This window comes from Epinephelus moara, chromosome 5 (genome assembly GCF_006386435.1).
Source record: "Epinephelus moara isolate mb chromosome 5, YSFRI_EMoa_1.0, whole genome shotgun sequence".
NCBI classification, from domain to species: domain Eukaryota; kingdom Metazoa; phylum Chordata; class Actinopteri; order Perciformes; family Serranidae; genus Epinephelus; species Epinephelus moara.
In genome coordinates this window covers 2,920,817-2,931,277 of record NC_065510.1, presented here as the reverse complement: position 1 = coordinate 2,931,277, position 10,461 = coordinate 2,920,817, and the positions used below count along the sequence as shown (strand labels likewise).

General features: G+C 42.2%; 2 protein-coding genes across 4 annotated transcripts in view; one reads left to right on the top strand and one right to left on the bottom strand.

Annotated features, from left to right (window-relative positions):
• Positions 1-10,461, bottom strand: part of kif16ba (kinesin family member 16Ba) — a 291,583-nt gene that overhangs the window by 184,029 nt on the left and 97,093 nt on the right. The window lies entirely within an intron of this gene.
• On the top strand, positions 749-9,953 carry btbd3a (BTB (POZ) domain containing 3a). Of its 3 annotated transcripts, none has more exons than XM_050043788.1 (5): positions 749-1,062; positions 1,485-1,733; positions 3,010-3,100; positions 3,583-3,701; positions 3,918-9,953. In XM_050043788.1, exons 2-5 carry the CDS (start codon positions 1,564-1,566, stop codon positions 4,948-4,950), a joined length of 1,413 nt encoding a protein of 470 aa, XP_049899745.1. In that variant the 5' UTR covers positions 749-1,062; positions 1,485-1,563; the 3' UTR covers positions 4,951-9,953. The 3 variants fall into 3 exon arrangements, with proteins under 3 accessions (XP_049899745.1, XP_049899744.1, XP_049899742.1); XM_050043787.1 differs by having other exon boundaries at positions 749-1,250; XM_050043785.1 differs by having other exon boundaries at positions 905-1,106.

Sequence of the window (10,461 nt, the reverse complement as noted above, 5' to 3'; positions counted from 1 at the left end):
ACTGAATAAAACCCTGTTCGGTTTGCCTGTAAATGATTGTTGTCCTTTAATGTGTACAGTGAACCTATTACAGAGAGATTATAGATGCTAATCTGGCTGTACATAAAGTACATACAGGTGTTGTTTCACTTTTTTCATTGTTGTTCTTTTTTTTCAAAATGGGAGAGTGACAGATTTTATCAGTAACAACAATAAAGGAATATGTTGTATATCATGATGGTGACGCTTTTGTTTATTTACACACCAACATGGATGCTTCACTTTGACTTACAAAAAAAATACAATACAATACACTGGACTGTAGCAGACACTACATATACCTCCAGAGGGACTGAACTGGTTCACAATAGAATAACACATGTTCCAAACTTTCAGTTTCCTTGTCACAAAATGTACAATTATTTGCATCAAAATTTAATCTCAATCTTAAGAATTTATTCATTTTATAAATCTCATTCAAGATTTTGAAGTTAATCTCTTTTACCTCAGGAGAAGGTGGAAATTAAATATATCTTGTCTTTATTTTCTTAACCGCAATTTCTATGAGATGTTGCATGTTCTTATGTGTTTTATAAATGTTCAATAAACTAAAAGACATTGTAACTACCTGTCCAAGGATACAGGATTAAATGACACCCTCCATAGAATAGGGAAGCATCCCACTGAAACGTGTACACACTGTGACAAACTGGAAATGTCAGTAATCTACTAATAGATCACAACAGGTATGAAGATCGGGGAATCTATTCAGAAATAATAGAGAGAATTTTTTATTTTATTTTATTTTATTTTATTTTATTTTTGGGTTTGTTTCCAGCCCATCTACTGCTCCACACTCCAGTCCAGTAGGTGGCAGTAATGCATCTGAAAACTGGTTTGCCAACCGCCATTCGACCCAAAGAAGAAGAACAACAATCCGTCATTGTCACTTCCGGCCTCCAGGTGGCAGCGCGGCGCCTTTGATGAGCTGCTCTGCTGTAAACATTAGCAGAAGAAGCTAGCTAGCTACTGTAAACAAAGCTGAGCGTCCAGTTCTGTTAAACTTCTCAAAAACTGCTTCATGTGAGGAGAAAATATGAATATTATTACTTCTGAATAACACTGAAGTAAGTGGAGACTGAGTTATTCACCGAACATTTTAACGCTGACCGAGAAATTAACTCGAAAAACGAGCTTTTAGTTAGTCAGCTAACTATCTAGCATAAACATGCTAAAGTTAGGGCTAAAAAGAAACCTCCGGGGTTTTGACGGTGACTAGATAACTTTTTATTTTACACTAAATTCATTTGACTGTTTCCTTTATGCTGTCAGTTGTTATTAAAGTAACTTTAAGGTAAACCAGCTGGTGAGGATGACTCGGGTGTGTAGCTAGCATGGCTGACGTTAACTTAGCTCTAAAAGAGCGTAGAATCCAGACTTTGTATAAAGTTATTTGCTGTGTCAGTGTCTGAATATAAAGTACATTTCTCGGCGGTGCTCTCCAGACTCTGCCGGTCCGACAGCAGCAGTTCAGTCCCGGCCCGGGAGCTGCCATGAGCCGGCCTGCTGTGTGACTGGAAGATAATGGCTGCAGAGCTGTTTCCCACCAAGAAGCTGGTCCCCTCCGCCTCAGCGAGCAGCACCACCTCGTCCATCCACCAGTACCAGCAGCAGAACCTGACCAACAACAACACCGCCACCGCCGCACAGGGCTGCTGCAACTGGCAGGGCCTGTACCCGACCATCCGGGAGAGGTCAGTCTGAGGCAGCACTGCTGCAGAGGGGGGTGAGCTGTCTGAGCCAAGAGGAGGCTGACAGCTGCTGAGGAGAGGAGAGGGCATGTTCCCAGTTACACATTGTCTGCCTTAATACAGAGTGAGAGTTAGCCTGGTCCAGGCCTGTACAGACACTGGTCATGTACAGACACTGGTCATGTACAGACACTGGCTCTGCATGTATCCCAATTAATTTCTGTGCACAAAACCGCACTGTGATCAAAACAGAGCAACCATGGAAACACCAGTAATCATATGAAGTATTCAGAGGCAAGGCGAGTTTATTTATACAGCACATCTCAGCAATAAGGCAAATCTAAGTGCTTTACATAAAACACTAAAGGCATTGAGACAAAGTGCAGAAGAAACACAGTATAAAGGGACATTTAAAAGCAATTAAGAATGCCACCAAAGACCTGGAGATTAGAATAAAATACAAGAGTAAAGGTTACAGTGCAGTGTAAGAAATAAATAATTATTACATTTTAAGTCAAGTCTTTGATGGTGATTTAAAAGAACAGAGTTGCAGCAGACCTGCAGTTTTTTTGGGAGTTTGTTACAGATATGTGGTGCATAGAAACCAACTGTGCGTTCCATTACCCATACTACTACTGTGCAGCAGTGTGTCTCAGATGGTGTCGTGATGCCAATCCAGGTGTGCAGTGGGATGTTATGATAACCACATGTTTTTATCACAATATTCAACTGGGCCTTACAAAAAGTTATGAATTCATTTTTTAATTGGCTGTATTAGTGTGTTGTGTGTGTGTGCACATTTCCCAAAAAAGAGGCAAACTCTAGCCAAATAATGTGATTTAATTTAATTTTTAAAGAAACCTTCACAGGGAACCTATCTGCTGCCGTTTGCACATGAATTTTAAGTGTGTGACACATCAGAGTCCCTGATAAACCCATGGACAAGTTTTTCCAAATCTAAAAGCATTGCTAAGGCTACTTATTCTCATTTTCCATGTGTGAAGCTCCTAAATTACACTCAGAATTTGCTTTATTCAGATCAGCTTTATTGGCTAAGCATGTGAACACACACAAGGACTTGATTTAGTGTACTTTACCTTTAAAACAATGGCTGTCACTGGGTGTTTGCAGGACCAGAGGATCCTCAGTGAGGAGGCTTTAAACATGTCGGATTTGTTTCTATGATTAAACAATACCTTTAACTTCATGTACTAGATTTTCTGGTGTGAGTTTTTACGTATTGTAATAAGAAATGTTTATAAATTTGGTGTCCTTGCAGGAATTCAGTCATGTTCAACAATGAGATGATGGCAGATGTTCACTTTGTGGTCGGGCCGCCTGGCGGGACACAGCGAGTACCAGGACACAAGGTAAAACCCCTCGCACGCTATTAAAAGCGTGTGGAGCCTTGTGGTTCATAACTTGTCAGATGAAGTGACGCCTTGTTGCCCCTCCAACACTGGAGATCACAGTTTAATCAAAGAAGGATTTTTCTTTATTTTCGTTTGACTGAAACCAAAGAAGCTGCAAACTGGAGACAGGAACAAGACAGAAGTTGCAGAAAAACCAGCAGTAGCATGAAGATTTGCATGTTGAAGAAACTATTTTTACACCTTATATGACTAGATGACATCTTAATTATCATCTTGTAATAAAAAAAAAAAAAAGTTAAAAATAAATTAGTTCAGTCATAAAAATCAGGCCAAGGATCAAATATCAGACTGAAATGTGGTCTTTGCATGAAGGCTACATCAGGAAGTCAGATGAAAGAGGCTCAGCTGAGGGAGTCAGATCTCTTGTAAGTGGAGATTTTGTCTCTCATGTCGTCCACGTTGTTCCTCTGCTCTGTCAGTACGTCCTGGCCGTCGGCAGCTCCGTGTTCCATGCCATGTTTTATGGAGAACTGGCAGAGGATCAGGACGAGATCCGGATCCCTGACGTGGAACCTCCTTCGTTCCTGGCCATGTTGAAGTATGTCAGAAGTCATTCAGTGTTCATAGACTGTGATTGGACTGTGGGCATTTAGCTTTGTCTCCATAGAAACACCAGACACACAAAACAATTACTCATTAACGTCTTCATATATAACAAATAGGAACATAATGTGGTTAGATTTAATTGTATTTCACCATAAAACAAGTGAAACAAGTGAAAATAATGCACTAATGTTGCCCTCTACCTTCCCAGGTATATCTATTGTGATGAGATCGACCTGTGTGCTGACACAGTGCTCGCCACCCTCTACGCCGCCAAAAAGTACATCGTGCCTCACCTGGCCAGGGCCTGTGTCAACTTCCTGGAGACCAGCCTGAGCGCCAAGAATGCCTGCGTGCTGCTGTCCCAGAGCTGCCTGTTCGAGGAGCCGGACCTGACGCAGCGCTGCTGGGAGGTGATCGACGCTCAGGCTGAGCTCGCGCTACGCTCCGAAGGCTTTTGTGACATCGATGCCCAGACGCTGGAGAGCATCCTGCGGCGGGAGACGCTCAACGCCAAAGAGATGGTGGTGTTCGAGGCGGCGCTGAACTGGGCCGAGGCCGAGTGTCAACGACAAGACCTGATGCCGACTATTGAGAACAAGCGTCTGGTGCTGGGGAAGGCCATCTACCTGATCCGCATCCCCACCATGATACTGGAGGACTTTGCCAACGGAGCAGCACAGTCCGGTGTTCTCACGCTCAACGAGACCAATGACATCTTCCTGTGGTACACCGCCGCCAAGAAGCCTGAACTGTTGTTCTGCACCAAACCTCGTAAAGGGCTGGCGCCACAGCGCTGCCACCGCTTCCAGTCCTGCGCCTACAGGAGCAACCAGTGGCGGTATCGAGGCCGCTGTGACAGCATCCAGTTCGCCGTGGACAAACGTGTCTTCATTGCTGGCTTCGGCTTGTACGGCTCCAGCTGCGGTTCAGCCGAGTACAGCGCCAAGATCGAGCTGAAACGCCAGGGCGTGCCGATGGCTCAGAGGATCATCAAGTACTTCTCAGACGGCTCCAGCAGCACCTTCCCGGTGTCGTTTGACTACCCGGTGCAGATCGAGCCTGATACCTTCTACACCGCCAGCGTGGTGCTGGACGGCAACGAGCTCAGCTACTTCGGCCAGGAGGGCATGACAGAGGTGCAGTGTGGTAAAGTGACCTTCCAGTTCCAGTGCTCCTCGGACAGCACCAACGGCACCGGAGTGCAGGGAGGCCAGATCCCTGAACTGATCTTCTACGCCTGAGAAGGACGCCGCTGCAGAGATTCCTGCTTCACTGCCATTTAGACTTTAACTTTAAAGTGTGGAGACGAATTCTCAGGAAGCTGTTTGAGGAGGGACGGACTCCTGGATTTACTGCTGAGCCTTTGAGACGCGACGATTTGAAGAAGTCTGAATCCTCACATTCCTTCACACCTACGTTATTGTTGTGTTTGTTTCAGAGTCGTTGAGTTGTGCTCATCGCTGTCTCACTTTCTCTTCGTAAAGCAGGAATTATGAATGAACCTGGGAGTCATTGGTTACCATTAGGGGTGAGAGATATAGGTGCATAGTTTATACTGTTTTATATTATGATAAATAATGAAACACTTCTTGTGGAAAATGCATTGGGAAACAGTTAATGAATGAAATACCCACACAGGACTGTCGATGAATCAAATACCTGATAAATCAAAGTACTTCATCACATTGGTGCAGATATTAGATAAAAATCCAATATTGGCATAAAGCAGTGTTGATATCAGTCATCGTTATACAGCTTGTCCATAATGTCCCAACACACCCAGAGATGTAAAAGGAAAGTTTAGGAATGCAGGATAATGTCAGCACGTCATCGATATCGACTGATATTGGCTTTAAAATGACCTCATCAGAATCAGGCAACATGCTTTTTCTTATTTTGCACAATGAATGAATATCACGTACATAAAAAGGTTTCTATTTCAAGTCTCCATCTGCCGGTGGGCCATCATGATAAGAGTATACATGTATGATGTTAATTCCACTACACAAGAGACTTGATCACTAAAATCAGGTGGGAAAAAAGTGGATATATCGATATCGGTTATCGGCCAAATAAGTTGTTAAATATCGGATATTGGCAAAAAATCCAGTATCGTGCGTCCTGAGGAAATTTACTGTAATAACTGCAGTGAAATCTCAGACGGTGTACGGAGATATACACTGAGAATATTTTGTTATTTCCCCCACACGGACTTATTGTAGGTCACAGAGGAACCAACACACACCTCCCAAACCTCAGCTAGGTGTGGTGTAATCTCTCAAGACAGATTCTGCAATTTACATTGTAGAATCTGTCGGCAGCCCTGTGTGAAAGACAACTAGAGAGGAGGGGAGGGCGTGGCTTTGAGTTTGAACGATGCTGCACTTTAGCCAATCACAATGGAGGGGGCGTGGCCGAGACGTGCAGGTGTCCCCAGGAAATGTGTACCTACAAAAACAGCAAGCTCCGCGTCTCCAACCAAAACGCCGTCTCATCAACGTGAAAAAAAATATTTTTTCCAGTGGATGTCTTAGTTACAACATGATTGAGCTAACTGAAGTAGTTTCATGTCGTATCCTACAACGGGAGGCTTTTAGCAGATGACGTCCTGATGTTAGCTTTGCTGCTGCTGTTAGCTGTCCCTGTCAGCTGCAGTCTGATGCTTTCTAGACATCGTGATTTCCCATAACTGAATTAATACCACACATAGCAACACAAAACTTCTTTGCTAGCTCAATCATGTTGTAACTAAGATATCCGCTGGAAAAAATATTTTATTCACGAACCGTTTATTGAGTTATTACCTTATTTTTATACAGTCTATGGTTATTACAGACACCTCTAACGGCTAACGTTAACAGCTAACGGTTAGCCCAGCTAATCTACGATATTATTATTGTTATTATTCACAAAACGTGCACACAGAAATAATAACGTTTGTTCAGTCATTGTGTTTATAGACTTAACAAACATCAGATTAGTCTACACGGTGATATAGTGACGTGAAAAATGTGATATATAGCTAAACTCTGCTGGTTTTCTACCTGAAGTATTTGTAAACAACATGGCGATTCCCTGGGGGCACCGCCGGAAGTGAAGGGCGTGAGCGATCGCCGAGGCCCCTGCACTTCCGTGAGTTGAAAACTCCGGGCTGTGCCTCCAGAGGTAAAGGAAGGAAATTTTTTTTTTTTTTTTTTTTACCAATGGATTTCCAGATTGGGTGTGGTGCAGCTCTGTGTGTTAAGAGAGCTGATTGGTTATGGAGGCGGTTCTTAAACGGACACATTAAAGGGATAGTTTGTATTTTTTAAGCAGGGCTGTGTGAGGTACTTACCTATAGTCAGGGTATTACCTGCAGCAGGTGATGGTCGACACTGTGCCTGTCATGATAATAATGTTACTGATCTGTCAAGGTCAGAAAAATAATCAAGGTCACGTCCATATATCCTGTGATGCTGCCCATTGTGTTTTATTCAGGATATCTTAATTTCCTTTCCACATTCCAGCATCTGAATATAACCAAGAATTCTTTGGTCTTTGAAAGAGTGACGTGTTGTGCTGTTTTATTGTCGTTACATCAGCGGCATAAAATGCTCTTAAAATAACAATAATATAGTCTATCACAATTGTTTCTGGGACTATATGTCATCCACCAAACATAGTTACCATGTAGGCCTAGTCAGTGCGCCCCCAGTTTGGAGAAGCAGGCAGGAAGTTACGTACTGCTGTGGAGGGGGGCAGCAGCGAAACATATCATAGATCAGTTTAAGTGTATGCTGGATTTATTTTTATTTATATTTTCAGCACTTTACGTTACTGTCAGACGGCCCTTCTGATGTGGAACTGAAGCTGTTATCTACCCTTCCTTCAAATGCCTTAATCAAAACATTAATTTTACCTCGCTGAACACAGGAGCTGCTGGTCTCACGCTGCCTCGAGTGGTTACATCAGTGGTTCCCAACCGGTCCAGATTTCTCCTTCGTCATTTGTTGTAGGTCCACACAGTTTAATACATTCAGTGTCGTACTTGCATTTGGCCACGTCATGGAGCCGGTGTGTGTCTCTGTCTCGTAGCTATGCGTTTAGTCTCTCACTCTTTAAGATAAAAGCTGTGTGTACTCACTGTACTGGACTTTGGTGTGTTTAAGAGTTAGTGTGGATTCACCAAAGTCACACAGTAACAAACAAACTCACCAAGGCAGTGGTTGACCAGCAGCTCCTGCGTTCAGCGAGGTAAAATGACTATTTCTGTCAGTAGTCTGGTGACTGAGCAGAGCATAGATAACAGTTTCAGGTCAGCATCTAAAAGGACTGTCTGACGGTGAGGTAGAGAGGGGAAAATATTCCAAATATAGCATTTACTTATACTGATACTGATATTTTTATGTGGCTAAAATACATTTAGCTGCCGACCACGCCCACAGCAGGATATTGATTAACTTCCTGTGTGCTTCTCCAAACTGGAGGAGAGCTGACAGACATGCACTGTGGATCAGTACCTCACACAGCCCCACCATGCCAAACTTCTCCTTTAAACACTACGTCCAAATTCTTGACACACAGAAAACAGTCATGCAAATGTGTCTGAATCACACCTGTGCAATTTACATTAAGTTTCTTCTTTCTGACATATGTAACTTATTTTTTCTTAACAAGCAATCTAAAACCAAAATATTCTCAAATTGCTGTCGACTGATTTAATTGATTTTAGTATTTGAAGTATTAATCTGACAAAGACAAGCCTGTTGCAGAGCACATTTTATTACAACTAAACTCAGTGACTCTTAAATGTGTGTCAAAGCTCCAGTGTGTCAGATGTAGGTGGATATATGGGCAGAAATATAAGTGTGTTTTCTTTAGTGTATACTCACCTGAAAATGAGAATCGTTGTTTTTGTTACCTTAGAATGAGGCGTTTATATCTACACAGGGAGCAGGTCCTCGTCTACAGAGATCACCATGTTGCACCGCCATGTTTCTACAGTAGCCCAAAGCGGACAAACCAAACACTGGCTCTAGATAGGGACATTTGGGATCTCCTGTCAGCCACCATACTTACCAGCCCCTCCATGACGAGCAGCATCGGAAAAAAAACAACAATTTTTTTTGACATGAAGCTTCTTTATTCAGTGTTTTATAGCGGTTTAAATCAGCTGGTCTGTTTTCTCGGAGAGGAAGAGACCTCTGTGGATAATTCAGCTCCTGGTGAAAACCTTCTCAACAATAAACACAATGGAATTCTAAGCAGGAGAAGTTTCAGCTGGTTACAATCTGCAATCCTCACCGCTAGACGCTACTAAATCCCCGTAAATCGTACACACTGGTCCTTTAATGTGCAACACGTACAAACAGATGTATAATAAGTAAAATACGAAACACACTGTTTCACGGTTCATTCACGAGCTGCCGTCATGTCCTCAGTAAAAACAAGTTTTCAGTTTCTCGCCTTAAAGAGTTCAGTTTTCAGATGAAAGAACCACAGAGACAGTAAAATGTTTAAATGTTGCTTGGTCAGCTGATAATTTCCTCCCATGATGTTCAAACTTTGGTTTCATTTTAAGGAATGTTCCTGCTGTTACTGAAGAACTGAAGAACTTACAAACACGTGTGTGTTCTGACCTGTGTTGTTTTGGTATTTAAAGCTGAATAATACATTTTTATATTTGTTATCTGACAGCTGATCACACTCCTGTCTGTTTTTATACACTACTTTAGACAAACCGTAACCTTCCTCTGGTGCTCTGTGCTGTCTTCTTCCTCTCTGGTGACATGTGGTGACTTAAAGGGGCATTTCATCCACAATCCTCCTGAAACTCTACCTGCCCACCCCGCAGTCTGCCAGGCTGTCTGGAAGGATTTTAACAGTAACTGTAACTTTTCTTGTGTTGCATTTTAGCATTTCTCAGACATCACTGCGACAGATAGTCAGCAACTCCTGTGCTTTTATTTTTAAAAACTTGACATCATGTTCGTGCTACATCCTGATTTAGTGTTGCTTTAATGTTGCAGTCGTGTGTAAATACTCCCATGGTCGTGTCCTGACGCACTTCTTCTTCTTCTCCTCCTCCGTCTACTCTCTTTGAAAATGGAGGAGAACAAAAAAATGTTTTATATGATTCTATATTGAAGAAACATATTTTTGGATGTCTTTGTTTCCTGTTACCTGATTCCAACCAGAATGTGCAGTGAGTCGGTGGCCTTATGAATGTGTTGTGACTAATTTGGAAATAAAAGGTTCAGTCGATTTGTCTGAGTTCTGTGTGATCGAGCAACAAAGGTCAGGGTTAAAAGTTTTAGTTTCTTCTCCACCTGCAGAAAATCTAATTCTGAGTCATTACTCATATATTTTTTTAGAGATGACTGATTATATGAGCGGTTAAAGGAGACATTCCTCTGATAAAAATGGCAGACATGCAAGATAGAAATAAAAAGAGCAGCTGTGATATTGAGCAGAAACATGTAGTGGTGGAATTTAACCAGAGGTGAGGACATCAACTTTGATTTTAACACCAGTGACTCCTGACTTCACCTGGACTTGAGTCTTTTGACTTGAAAATACTTGATACTCTTCCCAAAGCCCACAAATAAAAAAATAAGTATCTTGAGATGTTGTGTAATATTAGATCAGAGTACTTTACTCCTTTACAACATTTGCATGATACAGTAAAACAGGACAGGAACATACAGCACTATGAATGTGCAATGTCAGCACTGTTTTTTTAACAGACTATAACACTAAATGCACATTTTAAA